Source organism: Hemiscyllium ocellatum, chromosome 3 (genome assembly GCF_020745735.1).
Source record: "Hemiscyllium ocellatum isolate sHemOce1 chromosome 3, sHemOce1.pat.X.cur, whole genome shotgun sequence".
Lineage (NCBI taxonomy): Eukaryota > Metazoa > Chordata > Chondrichthyes > Orectolobiformes > Hemiscylliidae > Hemiscyllium > Hemiscyllium ocellatum.
The window spans coordinates 46499623-46519200 of NC_083403.1; the positions used below are offsets into that span (position 1 = coordinate 46499623).

General features: G+C 40.4%; 1 protein-coding gene across 1 annotated transcript in view; it reads right to left on the reverse strand.

Annotated features, from left to right (window-relative positions):
• Positions 1 to 19578, reverse strand: part of mdn1 (midasin AAA ATPase 1) — a 186184-nt gene that overhangs the window by 89977 nt on the left and 76629 nt on the right. The window contains exons 39-50 of the mRNA XM_060849750.1: positions 16861 to 16968; positions 16582 to 16770; positions 15482 to 15586; positions 15063 to 15326; positions 13379 to 13646; positions 10862 to 11021; positions 10442 to 10558; positions 9022 to 9230; positions 8614 to 8759; positions 7862 to 8064; positions 1207 to 1427; positions 466 to 579 (exon numbers count right to left, since the gene is read on the reverse strand). Of these exons, the coding sequence (XP_060705733.1) occupies positions 466 to 579; positions 1207 to 1427; positions 7862 to 8064; positions 8614 to 8759; positions 9022 to 9230; positions 10442 to 10558; positions 10862 to 11021; positions 13379 to 13646; positions 15063 to 15326; positions 15482 to 15586; positions 16582 to 16770; positions 16861 to 16968 (2104 nt within the window). The remainder of the gene's footprint in view (positions 1 to 465; positions 580 to 1206; positions 1428 to 7861; positions 8065 to 8613; positions 8760 to 9021; positions 9231 to 10441; positions 10559 to 10861; positions 11022 to 13378; positions 13647 to 15062; positions 15327 to 15481; positions 15587 to 16581; positions 16771 to 16860; positions 16969 to 19578) is intronic.

A 19578-nucleotide genomic window follows, 5' to 3' on the forward strand; every position in this document is an offset into this window, starting at 1 on the left:
TGTCACTATTCTATTTGAAATGGAAATGCATCCAATGCTGGACAACATGCACCACTATCCTTAAAGACATTAAAGTTTAGACATAGGAACATGCCACTTGAATATCTTGAATGCAAGAGCTTAAATTCCTATCCATAAATTTGCCACTTGTCAGGGCAACAAAAGAAAATTGTTGTGTTAACTTTAATGCAAAAGAACTAATTTCACACCAGGTAGTCAGTAAAATCCAACTTTTTCCCATTCCCCAAACAAGTACAGAGGAATCTTGATTATCTGGCATTCGATTATCCAAAAATCGGATTATCTGGCAAGATCGCAATGTCCCAATGCTCAGCTAAACTGGCATTCCATTAACCAAACAATATACTGCCTGCCCGTGTCCTTCGGATAATCAAGGTTCCTCTGTAAACAGCTCATCTAAGAAAATGAATAAAACAAGAAAATATATGATCTAAACAATGTTACCATTGGCATCGAGCTGTAGTTGCTGTACAACCTCTTTCATTCCTGTGGGAAGTACACTGGAGTAAACTGCATTCAGAGCTTTTGCCCCTGCCTCCAGTTGGGCACACACCAACTCTACAGGTTAAAAAAAAAGCCATCAACTAAAATCGCACAATTTGTAAATCACTCACATGAGGCCAACTCTACATCTATACAGAACCTTGGTTTTTTGAATATCTGTAGAATACGTGTAAAAATAAAGGCATCTTTTGATGTTGTGCATTTATAACTAATATTATTTACGCTTGTGAAGAATTTAAGTGTAAAATTGTTTCTAACGTATACTTTCATGTATGTTTTATATCAAGTAAACACAAGGATGCTTCGTAATTATCATTGCACAATCTAACTAATCGATACAAAAGTGGCATATATGTTCAAACTACAACTTGACCATAACAGGGAATAATCTTGTGCACAAGCAGGTTTTAACCTGTCAAATGGCACTTGCTTTTATTCTTTCACAGGATACAAGCATCTGTAACAAAGTTGATATTTGTTGCTCACACTTAAAAGCCCTTGAGAAAAAGTTGTGAGCAACGTGTTTTTTTTTAGTCTGGTGTGACTAGAGGGGTTGTTAGTTTGTGCATCACCTAAATGACCCCAGTAATGTAAAAAGTCACTATGAATGATTTCAGTAACAGGCATGACAAAGTTGTATGATCAGGTTTCAGTATGAGAACACTGGTAACAATACTCTACCTGGTAGCTGCTTGTAGATTTTTGCTGCATGACACAACCATCTTGCCCTTAACAGCCAATCTTGATTAGATGCTTTCTCTGTGACCAGCCTGATAGCAGCAGGAACCATTGAGAGCTCATCTGTCACTTGAATGGTAGTCTTATTGCCACGAAATACAAGATTGTCCGTGTTACAGGATTGAAAAACTAACTCAAGATCAGCTAGAGTTAGGGGTCGAGATCTGAATAAGGAAGAGAACAACATCCTTTACAGACACTGTATGATGAATTGTGACAAACATTGTTTACTTTTGAAAATAATTGGCTCTAGGAAATAAACACAAACTTTCAAGGATATGGATTTTTGCAAGCTGCTCGTCCTTGCCTTTTGCCCTCAATCTGCCTGATGTGCACAATTTATTCTCAGTCTCTCATTCCTACACTTTCCTATCTCTGGCTCATCCTTGTGGTGATTGGTCTCTGAGGTCTTCATTCCATTTCTGTAGATAGAACTTCTCTGAACTGATATATTTTCCTCTGTCAGAGAATTTAGATTGTTTGACAAAGTCTTCTTTAGGCATAAATTTAGTGGTAAAATTAGTAAAGCCAATTTGAGAACAAAAAGCGATTTACACATGGTAGCAGGGGGAATGGCTGAGGTGTTAAGTGAATACTTTACATTTAAAAAAGAAATGCTGACCAGGCCATGGCAACAGAGGAGGATACTCTATCAGCAGAAGAGTTCAGAATTTTAAGAAAGTAGTATTGGATTGACTGCCGGTACTCAAAAGTTGAAATGGCACTGGGACCAGAGAAATGCATTCAAGGATTGAGAAGAAAGTCAAGGTGAGAATTGAAGAGGCACAGATCATAATTTTTCTGGCATTCCTGAAAAAGACTGACGACTGGAGAATTGAAAACATTATGGCCTTGTTGAAGGAGGACAGTCAAGAAATACAGCAATTATGGTCCAGTCAGTTCAATGTCACTGTTTTTAGAAGCTTCTTCAACAATCATTCAGCATAGAATTAGCAGTCACATGGAAAATGGTGGGTTGATTACAGAATGTCAGCACCTGTTCTTGAAGGGAAAATAAAATCATTCATGACTAACTTGAGTGTTTTGAGGTAGTTACAGAATAGCTTGATGACAGTACTAATGATGTGGTGCACATGGACTTTCAAAAGGTGTTTGATTTAGAACCACACAACAGATTTGTGAGGAAAGATAACTGTCATGGAATAAAAGGGTTAGGAGCAAATTAGATACAAAATTGGCTGAGTGATAGGTAACAGCCTAATGGTTAAGGGCATTTTGTAGTGGAGCTCTCCAAAGATCAGTATTAGGACCCTTGCTTTTCCTGATTTATATTAATGATCTGGACCTTGGAGAAGACAAGAGACAGTTTCAAAGTTTGCAGATGACATGAAATTTGGAAAACTTGTAAACTATCAGGATGAAAACATGGAACTCTAACAGGACTCGGACAAGTTGAAATATCAGCAGGACCTTGAGCAGCTGGGGAAAAGCTGCCAGAGAAAGTGGGAGAGGCTGGTACAATTGCAACATTTAAGAGGCATTTGGATGGGTATATAAATAGGAAGAGTTTGGAGGGATATGGGCCGGGTGCTGGCAGGTGGGACTAGATTGAGTTGGGATATCTAGTCAGCATGGACGGGTTGGACCAAAGGGTCTGTTTCCATGCTGTACATCTCTATGACTCTAATGATTCTAAATGGCAAATGGTGTTTAGTACAGATAAGTGTGAGGTCTTGCATTTTGGAAAGTCAAATCAAGGTAGGAGTTTCATGGTGAATGGTAGGGCCTTAAAGGAGTATAGTGGAACAGAGGGACCATAGAGTTCAGGTGCACGGTTCTCTGAAAGTAGAGTCAGAGGTAGACAGGGCAGTTAACAAAGCTTTTGGCACACTGGTCTTCATCAGTCAGAGCATTGAGTATACAAGTTAGGAAGCTACATTGCAGTTGTACAGGATGTTGGTGAGGCTGCACTTGGGAGTATTATGTTGAGTTTTGGTCACACCTTACTACTGGAAGGATGTTATTAAACTGGAATGAGTGCAGAAGAAATTTACAAGCATTTTGCCAGGACGCAAAGGACCAAGTTATAGGATGATGTTGGACAAGCTGGGACATTTTTCTTTAGAGCGTAGGAGACTAAAGTGTATAAGATTATGAGGGGATGGGATGAAGGCACTCAGTTTTTTTCCCCAGGGTTGGGAAATCGCAGACTTGGAGGTCATCAGTTTAAGGTTCGAGGGGAAAGAACGAATGGGAATCTGAGGGGCAACTTTATTTTTACACAGAGGGTGGCATGCATATAAAATTAGCTGCCAGAAGAAGAGGTTGAGACTGTTACATTAACAACATTTCAAAGGCATTTGGACAAATACATAGATAAGAAAAGTTTAGAAGGATCTGGGCCAAGTACAAGGAAATGGGGTTAGTGTAGAAGGACATTTTAGTCGGCATGGACCAGTTTGGGCCAAAGGGGCTGTCTCCGTGCTATAGGACTCTATGACTCTAAGTTGGTGAAGTGGTCAATAGATGGTAGGTAATGTTTAGTGCAGAGAACAATGAGGTGATGCATTTTAGTAAGAAAAGCGCTGAAAGACAAGAAGAAAAGGTGCAATTCTTGAAGGGTATGTAGGTAAGAGCAGAGAAACCTGGGTGTGTATGTGGCCAGATTATTGAAGGTGGAGAAAATAGTTAATAAAGTGTAATGTCCTCAGCTTTATTACTAGGGGCAGAGAGTACAGGAGCAAGGAGGTGATGTTGAACTTCTACAAGACATTTGTTTGAACTCAGCTGGAATGTTGTGTAAAGTTGTGGGCATCACATTATAGGAAGGATGTGAATGCAATGGAAACAATGCAGACACAATTTACAAGAATAGGTCCAGGAAAATTTCAAATGAAGACTGATTGTAATTGGGATTGTTCTCCTTAGAGAGAAGGTGGTGATGAAGAAGAAATCTGATAGAGGTTTTCAAAATTACAAGTGTGCTAGATAGACAAAGAGAAACTGATTCTCTTCGTAAAGGAACAAGAATAGAATCATACCATAGAATCTCTTCCTAGAGAGTGGAGGCAGGTCACATTTAGCACATTGTGTCCACACCAACCCTCCAAACTACATCTCACCCCCTACATATCCCTGTAACCCTACACTTTCCAAGGCTAAGCCACTTAAGCCTGCCCATCCCTAGACACGATCAGGCAATTTAGCATGGGCAATCCACCTGAAGTGTACATCTTTGAACTGTAGGAAGAAACTAGAGCACCTGGAGGAAACCCATGCAGAATGAGCAAACTCCACACAGACGGACAATCGCCTGAGGCTGGAATTGAACCTGGATCCATTGCACTGAGGGGAGCAGTGCTGAGCACTGAGCCACCATGCCACCCATTTGGCATACATTTAAAGTGATTTACAAAAGGATCAAGTCTGATATGAGGAAAAGTCATTTTCACACTGTGGATCGTTAGGGTATGGAAGATACTGCGAGGAAATGTGGTGGAGGCAGGATCAACTGAGGCATTCAAGAGGGTGTTGAACGATTATTTGGATCAAAATAATGCACGGAGGTATGGACAAAAACCTTTGACACTAGGTAATGGAAAAAGTGAGGACGGCAGATCCTGGAGATCAGAGTTGAAGAGTGTGGTGCTGGAAAAGTACAGCCAGTCAGGCAGCATCCAAGGAGCAGGAGAGTCGACATTATGCTCAAAACATCGACTCTCCTACTCCTCGGATGGCGCCTGACTAGCTGTGCTTTTCCAGCAGCACACTCTTAGACTCGGTGATGATGCGTATTTGAAGAGCTGATGTAGGCACCATCAGCCAAATGGAAGAAGTATTGTAAAAGCTACACTGTAACAATGTTGTGCTTTGAGTGTTGAAGTTCCAATGTTACACCTGCACTATTATAGAATTGTCATGAATGGTTCCTCAACAGATCAAGGAGCAGAAAAGCTAACCAATGGACTTGGTTTTATTTTGTAAACTGTAATATATTGCATCAATTAGAGTAAAATTGTATTCAATAATGAATGCTTTCCACAGCTGAATATATGCAAATTTCCAATTTGCAAATTACTCTCATCTATTTCTTTACTAAGTCAATTTATTTTGTGTTTCTGTCCAGAGAGCATTTGATTAAATTTCATATTAGCATTCAAACAAAAAGGAGCATAACATACTCCTGTGTTGGTCATTAGAAAATACCAGGTAGTAATTTAAAGGAAAAAAAAATTCTTGGAAAACTGCTTAGATCAAAGACAGGTTGGGCTAAAGTTAGTTGCTGGAGCATAATCTATTATGACCAATTCCTGTGGCAAGGGCCAATACCTCTTAAGAGAAAATCAGGTAGATATTTCAAAGGATGTAATATATTAAAAAAAAGATCTAAGTTCACAGGAAAAGCTGGAGATTAAGTGCAAACTGTTCCAATGCAGGACTGCTGGACAAAATCTGCCCAAATAATACTCCAAGTACCTACAGAAATTCCAATTGGCCATGATGCATTAATGCTCTTGTCACCCATGTAAATTTAGTCCTCTATCAGGACTGCAAATCTGTCCCAAACTGTAGCAAAGTAATCTAATAGAAGCAAAATGATCACAACCTGGACTCAAACAAACCAACAAAATAGCCAAGATTTAATTAAATGCAAAAGATTGTGTTTGAGATCCTCAGTCATATTTTCATATAAAATGCGATACTGTCAGTCTAGCTAAACTGTTATTCTACAGCAAAGTCTTATATCAAAGTGAGAGGTTGGCTTGACTACATACCTCATCTTATATGCAAATCCTTCCATGACATAAAAAAAAATGCTATCCTCCGATCAGTTTTTTGAGAAAGATCCTTTCTTTATATTTTTTCTTGTAATGGTGAGGTTGTTTTAGTGGGATTACATTCATAGAGTCATACAGCATGGAAGTAGACCCTTCAGTCCAACTGGCCCATACTGACCATGTCCTCAAACCAAACTTGTCCCACCTGCCTGCACTTGGTCCAATTCTCTCCAAACTTTTCTTAGTCATGTACTTATCCAAATGTCTTTCAAATGTTGTAATTGCACCCACCACTTCCTCTGGAAGTTCATTCTGCGCATGAACCATTCAAAAACATTTGGCCCTAATCTTGAAATCACCCACCTAGGGAAAAGACATTTGCTCTTCACCTTACCTAACCGAAGCGGACAGAAATGAAGCCGACAGCAGGATAGTTGAACACACAGCCCAACTAGTATCTGCTACCATTTCTGCTAGATTGGAATCAGCTCTCATTCTACTTCTTCTAATGCTGGTAACACACTCTGCAACTTTCTTCCTTCCTGTTATCTGACTTCTGCTGCTATACATCTGTACGATTTGCCTCAAATGAATCCAAGTGGATATTCTTCTCATTTTTGTACTGATCTTTATTGCATCAAATACTTGTCGTCTGCTCAAAGTGCATTTGTACTCCCAATGAGCTAAAATGCAACGATCTTTTTGGATTATCTAGATGTCTTTCAAGTACAACCTGACTTGCAGAATGTCAAAGCATCTTTTTTGCAGATCTCCTTGGTGGAGCTCCAATGGGTTTTATCGAGATATGAGAGGCCCATAATTAACAGAAACAGCAGTTAAGCCATTCAGCCGCTTGAGACTGCTTTGCCATTCAATAGGATCAGGTCAGTTCTGCAATTGCCTTCCTCCTGAACTGAATCACATCATACAGAAACATTTCTATGCTAAATATATATCAGGTTATTTCATTGCTCAAAATGATACAAGAGGGAGTTAGTGACATTGTGGTAACGTCACTGCATTAGTAATGGTAACATCACTGGATTAGTAATGCATAGAACATCAGGCTAATTCTCTGGGGATCGAAGACAAAGTGCTGGAGAAACTCATCAGGCCTGGCAGCATCAATGGAGAGAAAAGTCCAACGACACTTTGTCAGAACTGACAGCAGCTGGGGGAATGGTGGTAATATAGCCAGACAGGCAGGGAGACAGAAAGGCTTGCTGATAGTAAGCCAGGGAAGAAGTAATAAAAGTAACCTCAGCTGTTGGCACGACACCACATCCTAAAATGAGCCAACCAGCCCAATAAGCTAAATTGATGCCTAGAATAAAGTAAATGCTTAATAGATAATAATGTTTTGGGGCCACTGATTTGAATCCCATCAGGGCAGATGGCGAAATTTGAATTAAATTAAGAGTGTCTGGAATGGAAGACTAGTCAATTGGCAAGCATGTAACCACTGTCAAATGTCACAAAAAACCCATCTGATTCACTCCTGACCTTTAAGCAAGGAAATCTTCCATCCTTGTCTTGTCTGGACAACAGATGCCTCTTAGCCGCCCTGTGAAATAGCTTAGACAGCCAATCCGTTCAAGTGCAACAATGCCAGACTTGCAAGTGATATTCACAGCCCATATAAGAATAAAAAACACTCCTAATAAGCTGAGTACATCTCAAGTAACCTCTACTTATTGCAAGTGACAACAAGTAGTCATTTATCACCAGGATACACATGAAATAGTGATATGAAATAATGATGCCAAGTAAAATTACAATATGTATTAGGCATCAATTCAATTATAGTGAAGTGGCTACATTAATATAACATGGTCTTTCCCCGAACGCCTTCAGCTCACCTGTTATTGCTCAGGCTCAGTCGGTTTAAACAGGAGGACAGGACCTGTCCATCTCGATGAACCATGGACAACATTGATTCCTCTGCTGTAAACACTGCTGATGGAACAGAATCCGGCCACAATCCCAAACAGACCAAGGAATCACCCCAGGACTCAGAAGACGTCAGTTTAAGTTGGTGCTTCTCCACCAGCTCTCGTACTTGCTGTAATACAGTGATTTTACTTTCAGCTCAGTAATTACAACCAAGGCAGAAAAACTAAAAGTTAGCTTCGCAGGTGAAGATCTATTCATAATCATTTTAATAGGACCTAAAAGCAATTTGCCAGGTTGTGCATGTTCCAATACACAACAGGGACTCTAATCTAATTTCCCACCAGGTTATAGTCCACCCGATTTATTTGGAAGCACTAGCTTTCTGAGCACTGCTTCTTCATCAGGTAGCTGTGGAGCAGAACCATAAGATCCTGTCTTATAATCCTGCTCCACAGCTACCTGATGAAGGAGCAGAGATCCGAAAGCTAGTGCTTCCAAATAAACCAGTTGGATGAGAACCTGGTGTTGAGAATTTTAACTTTGTTCTCCCCAGTCCAACACCGGCACCTCCACATCATGATTCAAACAACAGCACACGTGACCACTCACTATTAGCCAACATAAAATATACATTCGCAGCATCTTCCACTGAAACGTTTTTCAGTACAACGTGAGAAATTGTGAACTTCCTTCAGAAAAATAAGACCTTAACCCTCACCTCTTGCTGAGCTTGAGCAGACTGTGAAAGGGCAAAGACTTCTGTGCAAGCTTGATGGAATGCGTCCGCCAGACAGCGACCATGCTTCAGCTGCTGAACAATAAGGACGGCACAGTGGAGAAGCGAAGAGATGGAATAAGAAGTGCCTTCAGTAAAGAAAAGGAGAAATAGCTTAGGTGGTAAATCAATCATTCACAAACCCTCAAGCTACAGAGTAACCGGAACCAAACATTTTACATTTACCAGTTCTTATAAAACCTAAATGAAATAAAAGCTGAGCAACTGAGCGAGCTGCAAAGTTCCAATTCAACACTTGGTACACTCCTATTCTTGTCAGATAGTGCGGCTCGAACCACAGTTTATCATCAAGAAAATGTGAATTTAATCAATTTAAAATACACAATTTACCTGCTGTAATTTCCTTTATTTCGGAATACAATTTCATCAATTCAGTGCATATTTCTTCTCCCACGAAACCAAGACCATGTAACAATGTTTTAATGTCCTGTTTATCTAAAGGGTCAGCACTGAGTTCATCTGCAACATAAATCTCAATTCCACGATTTCTCATGGCCCGAGAGATTTCCCCATGTGCTGGATCCATGGTCATAAAGAGTCTATTTTTAAAATTTAAAAAAAGGTAAACACGAAAATTGAAAATTGTTATCATTTGGACATTCCTACTTTCTATAATTGACATAAACCAATGTGATCTTTAAAAGGCTTGCGAGCAGAGTTCAACAGGATAATGTAGCAACAAATCGTAATACAAACTGGTCTTCCATCTTTGAGGCCAAGAGATAATTGGATGCAGAATTAGGAGTAGAAAGATCACTCAAAAGGGAATTGGTTAGCAATATGATTTAGCAAAGAAAGAAAAATATTTTTTCACTGGAGGATTGGACAAGGATGGACAGGAATGGAACACACATTGGTAGAATTTTGATTTGCCCAATACTTTTGATTTAAAAAATATTGAATACATTAGGTTATCAGACATACACAGAATTCCACACAAGAAACACCAGTTTAAAACATAAGTTTACACAGTGATGTACAACACTAAAACCAACCACATTAATACCTGAAAGGATTTATGGGCAGTTGAAACATAGGGTCTTCTACTACATTTTGAACAGATTAACAAGACAGCAAAGTTGAGACAACGTTCATTGTACATAAAATTGCATTTAACTTCAGGCCAGTAACATACATCTTTGGTGGATTTACTCATGCCCCCTCAAAAATACAAACTGCCCCTGCGACTGCACTAATAAGTATTTTGTAAGAAGTAGTAGGTTGGCTCCACTTATAATTCAGACTGGCAGTAAAATACACCAGCAAATGTGAACTAAACAACTGGAAATAATCACAAATCTGTTCCTTTTGCCAGTGTTGAAATCTGGATCGGCTGAGGCTGAGCAGAAACTTGACAGAAGTCTAAAATTATGAGATGCATAGATTGGGAAAAAGATTCTGATCGTCAAGCCTGAGTTAATATGCCTAAAACCAGGGGACATGCATTTAAGGTAAGAGGGGAAAGTTCAAAGGAGATGTAAGGGGCAAGTTTTTTTTTCAAACCACACAGAATGTGGTCAGAGTCTGGCTGCGAGGGGTGGTGGTGGAGGCAGGTGCTACAGGGGCATTTAAGGGACTTTTAGATGAGCACATGAATATGCAAAGAGTGGAGGGATAGGGACCCAAGAGCAGAAAGAAGGGATTAGTTTAATTTGGGATTATGTTCGGCACAACATCCTGGGCCGAAGGGTACGTTCCTGTGCTGCACTGTTCTGTTCCCAAAAAAACAGAAAACTACTTCACAGCATACCTGAAATTTGGGTGTGGAACAATTGTTGGGGTGGTGCCATCAATCACTCCTCTTTCACTAATGGTAAGCACTCCTCCAGGTTCCAAAAGAGCATTTAGACGATCAAGCACAGAAGGACTAAGTAAAAATGTACAAAATGGATTATATGATTAGCAAATGGTTAGATGCACATTTTATCCCAACAGTCCCTATACACCAGTACAATCAATCCTCTTGCAGCCATATTTACAGCAGCTGCAAGTTCTAGGACCTTTGAAACTGCGATACCAAAGGTGGATATGAAAAGAAACATGATCCTTTTTCCCTACATTTTACGCAACCATAAAAGCAGTTAATTCAACGATACAACATTTATAAACTAAAGATTCAGAATCTACAAAATTATGGTAGTGTAACGTATTTTCCAGATATAAATTTTACCTGCAGAAGTTAACATTGTCCAGTAGTAACCAATCACCAGAATTCAAAGCCTGAACAAGCATCCCATCAACCCACTCAAAAGTACCACGATTTTGGCCGTCCAAGGATTCACTGTGTTGGTGCTTAAAATGTTGGAATTCTGAGATCAAATCTGAAAATTCTGAAGCACCGAAGAAACAGAATATTTCTAGCAATTACTTAAGACACAACACGATTTAGAAAAGGAAGCAAATTAATATGCAATTAAACTATAATTTCACAGGTTTATTAAACGCATAAAACCTTCCTACCATACCCAGCACACATTAAAGGTTGAGATTCACAACGTGTTCCACCAGCGCCACTCAGCTCCTGACTTCATTACAGCCTTGGTTCAAACACGGGTAAAAGGGCTAAATTCCAGGAGGTGAGGTGAGAGGGACAGCCCTTGATATCAAGGGCTACATTTGACCAAGTGTGGCATGAAGGACCCATAGCAAAAGTGAAATAAATACGTATCGGGGGCAAACTCTCGCTGGTTGGAGTAATACCTGACATATAGTTAGATGATTTTGGTTGTTGGTCAGTTATCTCAGCTCAGGACATCGCTGCAGGAGTTGTAGGGCGGCATGGTGGCACAGAGGTTAGCACTGCTGCCTCACAGCGCCAGGGACACAGGTTCAATTCCCGCCTCAGGCAACTGTGTGTGCAGTTTGCACATTCTCTCCGTGTCTGCATGGGTTTCCTCCGGGTGCTCTGGTTTCCTCCCACAGTCCAAAAATGTGCAGGTTAGGTGAATTGGCCATGCTAAATTGTCCTTAGTGTTAGGTAAAGGGGTAAATGTAGGGGAATGGGTCTGCATGGGCTGCTCTTCAGCGGGTTGGTGTGGACTTGTTGGGCCGAAGGGCCTGTTTCCATACTCTACCCAATCTAATCTAATCAGTTCCTCAGGGTAGCGTTCTAGGCCCAACCATCTGCAGCTGCATCATCAATGACCTTCCCTGCACCATAAGGTCAGAAGCGTGAATGCTTACTGACAATTGCACAATGCGCGACTGCTCAAACACTGAAGCAGTCCATGTTCAAACACAACAAGACCTGGACAATATCCACGCTTGGGCTGACAATTAGCAAGTAACATTCGTGACACACAAATGCCAGGCTATGATCATCACCAACAAGAGACAGTCTAACTACTGCCTCTTGACATTCAATGGTGTTACCATCACTGAATTCCCCCACTATTAACATTCTGGGGGTTATCATTGACCAGAAACACAACTGGACTTGCCACATACGCACAGTGGTTCCAAGAGCAGGTTGGAGGTTTGGAATACTGTCGTGAGTAACTCACCTCCTGACTCCCAGAGTCTGGCCACCATCTACAAGGCACAACTCAGGTGTGTGGTGGAAGAGGGTACAGCCCCAAAAACACTTAAGAAGCTTAACACCAACCAGGACAAAACAGCCCACTTGACTGGCACTACATCCACAAGTATCTGCTTTCTCAGCAGCAGTGTGTACTATATACAAGATGCACCGCAGAAATTCAAAGATCCTCAAACAGCACATTCCAAACCCATGAGTATTTTCACCTAGAAGGACAAGGGCAGCAAACATATGGGAAAGTCACCACCTTCAAGTTCCCCTCCAAGCCACTCACCATCTTGACTTGGAAATTTATTGGAGTTCCTACACTATCGCTAGATCAAGATCCTGAAATTCTCTCTCTAAAGTCAACCTACAGTACATGGACTACAGCGGTTCAAGAAGGCAGCTCACCACCACATTCTCAAGGGCAACTAGGTACGGGTAATAAAAGATGGTCAGCCAGCGATGTCCACATCTCATGAATTAATACATTCTTTAAAAATACTTCATGTGATCAGTAAGATACCCTCTAAATTCCATAATGTGTCATTCCAGATTCATGACTCCGGGCAAGATATGGGACGGCAAATTAGTGAAAGCCGTTATCCCCAGAAGAAGTCAATAACTTTGAAACTGGGAATATCTTCATAGTAAACAATGTGTCTAAATCTATTCAACCAAAACATGTGAGCTGTATAAACAATATTCTGTAATTTGGCCAACACCTTTAAAGATATTTTAGAATCACAGAATTCCTACAGTGTGGAAGACGATCTTTCAGTCCATCAAGATGACACCAACCCTCCAAACAGCATCCCAGACAGACCCATAGCCTTACCCTATCCTCTCCCTGTAACTCTGCATTTCCCATGGCTAATCCACCTAGGCTGCACATCCTTGGGCACAACGGGCTATTAAGTATGGCTGATCCACCTAATCTGCACATCTTTCGACTGTGGGAGGAAACCACGCAGACACGGAGAATGTGCAAAGACAGGTGCGCAAAGCTAGAGTTGAACCCAGCTTCCTGGTGCTGAGAGGCAGCAGTGCTAACCACTGAGCCATTCTGCCTCCCATTTTATGTGCTAAGAAAGTCAAATACTTTATTTTTGCAAAACATCACAAATCACATCCTTGCCTTTTAGACATACCCCCTGAAATGCCTACCTGAAGGCGACAGAGTGTTAAATTTGTTGTTAAAACGCTGGAGAAGAATAAGCAAACTCTCCAGTTTGTTCACTGCTGCAGAAGAAATGGCAGAATCATGATCTTCATTCAGGCAGCGCGAATGACTGAGAAGGAATGAGTTCCAGAGTTTGAGGAGAACACCATCATCGGGGACAGAGTCCACGGACAGCAGAACATCTCTGGCAACAGCATTGACAACATCTTTCACCTTTTCAACTAAACTCTGCCACGGACGTAAAATATCAACCTGCAAACATACACCAAGTCAGTTAATATGGTTTTCTCCACCTTCAATCTTACAGCTTGAGTTGAGGGAAAGAGGGCAATCACCATTACGCCTTTTTTGATTCAAAACTGATCTTAAGTACACATATTAATAGACTGCCATTTGGCACTACAGAACTCGAGTATTGCTGGAATTAAAAAGACGTGCTTGAAGCTGATAAGTACATGACAAAAGGTTTCAACAGTTTCTTTTTCAACTCTACCCATATTAATAAAACAAACAGAAATAATGGACTAGGAAGGGATTTCAAAAGGATTTACTGAAGGTCAAGTTCATTATAGAAGGTCACTGGCAATATTGAATAAACTGCAGTGTTACAAAATGTCCAAAGGTATGGTATGATAGATACAGTAACAAGTGCACAAACTACAAGAGAAATAGGTTATAAAACATTTGTGCAAACCAACAACTTGGTTACACTGAACGCAGGCAGTTTGTTTTTCCCCAAAGTGTAGAAATTACACTAAAGTTGTTGACCTAAGAAGGAAGGGTTCAATGGGACAATTCCAAAAATGGGAAACCACGGTCGTGAAAAAAGACTAGAGATAATCAGGACTCAAATGCAACAGCAAAGATCTGATACATCAATATGCATGACTCTGTATGTGTGCTGACAACAAAGAAGGGGAAAAAAAGAGAGCATATTGCTTCCTATTCAGGAGTTAAACGTTCATTAATTTCACACAATTGCAGAGTCAAAGACAGAATATGGAAGATCTTTGTACAATTTTACTTGTGGGGAACAGATGATTCACAGGAAGTGATTCAGTGACCACTGAACTTTGGGGAAATTTGAAGGAAAGGAGAATTATATTGCCATTGTGAAGAGAACAGCAGAAGGGTAGTTTTGCAATGTCGAAGGACACGAACAGTCCAGGGGTCAAAGAGCTTCGGCGCAGCAAGTTTACCTGGTTGTACAAATGAATTGGCAGCATTTGTGTTTAAAACTAAAATAAAAACAAGCAGTGTTCATAGTGCAAGTTTGCAACTGTACAAATAAAGTCAAAACAAAACAATGCTTTGAAAATAATATTCAGACTAGTGAAGCAGAGGAGCTTAATTAAAATTTAAAAAAGGGACACAAGGTATAAATTCAAATCATGAATTGGTTAAAGCAAAATGAGACTGAAGTGAAGAAAATTCACAAAACAAACTCATTGAACTAAATCACACGTTTGTGTTCGAAGTGACAAATACACCATTGCTAATGATTTTTGCAAATACTGCAAGCAAACAGAAATATCCTCCTCAGCCTGATGAATATCAATTTTAACAAATAAGAGTAACTGAAATAAGTGAACAAAACCCATCACCGTATAAATAAATTTGACAGAGGTATGCTGCTTGAAACTCTAATTGCTCCAATGAATACCTCACCTGCTCAAATCCACCAAGTAGCTCTGTTGTGTCCATAGCACTGTTCATTGCCATTACTCTTAAGTTTTGACCTGTCAGAAGAGCTAAGAGCTGGATGAGGCTAGTTTTCCCACAGGCAGCTGGCCCCACTAGAATAACCATCCAGCCCATCTGTGCACATTTCATAACGGACTCCAGTGGCTGAAGCGAATGGTGAAGAATGGACAGCTGTTTGTTTGTCACGGGAATGACAAACCCATTACGAGAAAGTATAGAGTAACCAACCTAAAACAAGAAAAAAAAGGATAATAGCAATGTTTACGATTATGCTCCAATTGCTTGCTCTCCAGGTAACTAAAAGAAAAAGTTGAGCGTGTTTTTTCTTTGTGCAAAGACTGAACACTGGTTTACCCAAAAGTATACAAAGCAAAGTCACAAACCTGAACCTGCTGTGGAGTGATGTGGAATTTTCTGGACCCAGTGTAGGGATGAGAGTGAATGCCAACATCTTTTGAAGAAAATATTTCTTTAAATACAGAAAACATCTTGCAGAGAAAGAAAGAGAAATAATATTTTAAAATAGCCAAAATCAATCAATCAATCAATCAATCAAGTCTGATTTTATTCTGAAGTGAATGTTATGATAAAATTAAACAGGTCTTAAATGGAGTTAAAATTCCCCTGTATTATCCATCATTCCCTGATGATCTATCTATCAATCAACTCAAATGCACTTGCACTCCAGTGTGGAAAGAATAATTTACCAATTAAAAAAAAGGAGTCAAAATGAATTATTTTGGCTTTAATTTGCATGATGCATCTCAATTTCCCCTGCATAAAACAAACAGATTTGGGTTACAAGACTGAACATCAAAGCATTAACTTAGAGAGCTTAGTGTCCTTAGAAGGCTTGAAAAATACAAAATAGGTAAGAGTAGGCCATTCAGCACTTCCTGATGAAGGGATTTTACCCAAAACATCGATTTTCCTGCTCCTCGGATGCTGCCTGACCTGCTGTGCTTTTCCAGCACCACTCTAATCTACATTCAGCCCTCCTAGCCTGCTCCACCATTTGATATGACCATTATTGATCATCCAACTCAGTGTCCTTCTCCCGTTTTATTCCAATATCCTTTGGTCGCTTCAGCCCCAAGAATTACATCTAACTCTTTCTTGAAAGCATTCAATGTTTTGGCTTCAACCGCTTTCTGTGGCCACGAATTAAACAGCCTTAATCACTCTGACTGAAGAAGTTTCTCCTTATCTTAGTCCAAAATAGCCTCACCATTTTCTTAAAAAAAGATCCCGGATTCTGAACTCTCTAGTTATTAGGAACATTCTTCTTGAATTATACTTATTTAAGTTTCATGCAGCAATCCCACATTCAACAAAAATTCTCAAACTAAGAAAAGACGTACAAGTTATATAATGTATCTTCCAACCAAAATGCAAAAGATTTTTCATGACATAGATTTACTTTTACTGGTATCGGAAAATTTAAATAAACTGCAAACCATTAAAGATCAGTCAACATGCTTACATGGTTTCTGTCTGCATCGGATCGCATTCGGTCTGCATATACCAAAGCAACATGTTGGCCTGGATCATAGCATCCAGGCATCTGGTCTATCAACATCAGCTGGCACCATCGAAAGAGATCGCGCAGGTTAAACTCCCACGGTCCTCCTTTCTGTCCCCATTTTCTTTCCACCATTACTTCTTGGTTAATCTTCCAAAAACAAAAAGAACTAAATTAGGAAGTGTTCAGAACTTTTTATTTAATCATGTATTCTAAACAAAAGAATAGAGGATCCTTTACCTTGTAATTAAACTGAACCATTTTGCTGACAATATTTTTACCAATAGCAGGAAACATGGTGTCTGCAATGTACTCCATATCTTTAACTGAAAGCTGATCCACATAAACCTATAAAATAAGATCATTATTAGCCTCAAAACAGAACATTACACACAACTGCCAAGAAGGCACAGAAATTATTCCAGGTATGTTCGGCATTACTTTGTGCAGTTGAATTGCTTTTGCTTTAAAACACATTCTTCACACATTGATAATGATATTTATTTGTTTGCCAAAGTGTTTCAAAAAGAAAAACTTATTGCTGCATGTAAAATGACAGCAAAGACCAATCTGTCGGCTCAAGTTTCACTTTTATATTTAAGTTTATTTAACACCATTACAGCTACGTTCAACAAGCAGCAGTGTTGGGACCTCCATTGCTTATATACCTGTATAAAAAAAATGATTTACATGAAAACATAGGTGGCCTGATTAGCAAATTTGTGGACCACACAAATATTGGAGGAATTGTGGATAATGAGTAAAGTCGTTAAAGAAAACAGCAGTTGAGCGGAGTAATGGCATACGAAATTAATTTGGACAAATCTGATGCGATACATTTTAGAACACAGAACATAGAAAAGTACAACACAGAACAGGCCCTTTGGCCCATGAGGTTGTGCCGAGGTTTAATCCTAATGCAAAATATAATAACTTAACCTACGCACCCCTCAACTCACTGCACTCCATGTGCATGTCCAGCAATCGCTTAAATGTCCCAAATGGCTCTGCTTCCACCACCACAGCTGGCAACGCATTCCATGCATTCTCAACTCTCCGCGTAAAGAACCTACCTCTGACGTCTCCTCTATACCTTTCCTCTAAAATCTTAAAACTGTGACCCCTCGTACCCATAAATCTTGCCCTGGGGAAGAGTCTCTGGCTATTGACTCATCTATTCCCCTCATTATATTGTACACCTCGATCAGGTTTCCTCTCTTCCTCCTTCTCTCCAGAGAGGAAAGTCCGAGCTTTTCCGACCTGTCTTCATAAGGCAAATGCTCCAGTCCAACAGCATCCTGGTAAACTTTCTTTGCACCCTCTCCAAAGCCTCTGTATCTTTCCTATAGCAGGGCAACCAGAACTGGACACAATATTCCAAGTGTGGTCTCATCAGGGACTTGTAGAGCTGCAGCAAAACCTCCCAGCTCTTAAACTCGATCCCCCCTGTTAATGAAAGCCAAAACACCACATGCTTTCTTGACAACCCAACCACTTGGGTGGCAACTTTGAGAGATCTATGTACTTGCACACACAGATCCCTCTGTTCCTCCACACTGCCAAGAATCCTGTCTTTAATCCTATATTCAGTATTCGAGTTCAATCTTCCAAAATGCATCACTTCACATTTATCCAGGTTGAACTCCATTTGCCATTTGTCTGCCCAGCTCTGCACTCTGTCTAAGTTGCGCTGCAGCCTGCAATAGCCCTCAATACGATCGACGGCACCTCCAACCTTTGTGTCATCTGCAAATTTACTAACCCGCCCCTCAACCCCCTCATCCAAGTCATTTATAAAAACTACAAAGAGCAGAGGCCCAAGAACAGAGCCCTGCAGGACCCCACTCAACACTGACCACCAGGCAGAATACTTTCCATCTATAACCACTCTCTGCCTTCTATCAGCCAATCAATTCTGAATCCAGATAGCCAAATGTCCCTGTATCCCATACTTCCTGACTTCACGAATGAGTCTACCATGGGGAATCTGATCAAATGTCTTGGTGAAGTCCACATACACAACATCCACTGCTTGACCTTTGTTGACCTGTCTTGGCACCTCATGAGATTTGTGAGGCATGACCTGCCCCTCACAAAGCCATGCTGACTGTCTTTAATCACACTATCCTTTGCCAAATAGTCATAGATCCTATCCCTCAGAATTCTTTCCAAAACTTTGCTGACCACAGACATAAGACTGACTGGTCTGTAATTGCCAGGGATTTCCCTATTACCTTTCTTGAAAAGAGTAACAACATTCGTCTCCTTCCAATTTTGGGAGGTCAAATGCAAGAGATAATGTAAATAGTAAATGGGAAGACTATTAGGAGTTTTAACGCATAGAGTAATATTGGATTCAAGTCCATAGCTCTCTGGAAGTGGCAACACAAATGCAAAGGCAGTGTACAGCATGCTTGCCTTCATCAGTCAGGGCACTGAATATAAAAGTTGGCAAGGCATGTTATAACTGTAAAAAGCTTTAGTTAGGTCATCTTGGGAGAAATGTATGGAGTCTGGTCCCACACAATAGGAAAGAGGGTGAAAAAGGAGTTTCCCAGGATGCTGTCTGGATTGGTGTGTATTAGCAATAAAGTGAAGTTGGACAAACTTGGCTTGTCATCTTCACTACAGCATCAGAGCCTGGGGGGAGGGGGCGACCTGTTTGAAGTACACAAAATTATGAGAGGCATAAACAGGGTGGAAATGTCAAATACTAGGAAGCATAGGTTTAAAGTGAGAGGGGGAATGTTTAAAGGAGATAGAATCATAGAGATGTACAGCATGGAAACAGACCCTTCGGTCCAACCCGTCTATGCCAACCAGATATCCCAACCCAATCTAGTCCCACCTGCCAGCACCCGGCCCATATCCTTCCAAACCCTTCCTACTCATATACCCATCCAAATGCCTCTTAAATGTTGCAATTGTACCAGCCTCCACCACTTCCTTTGGCAGCTC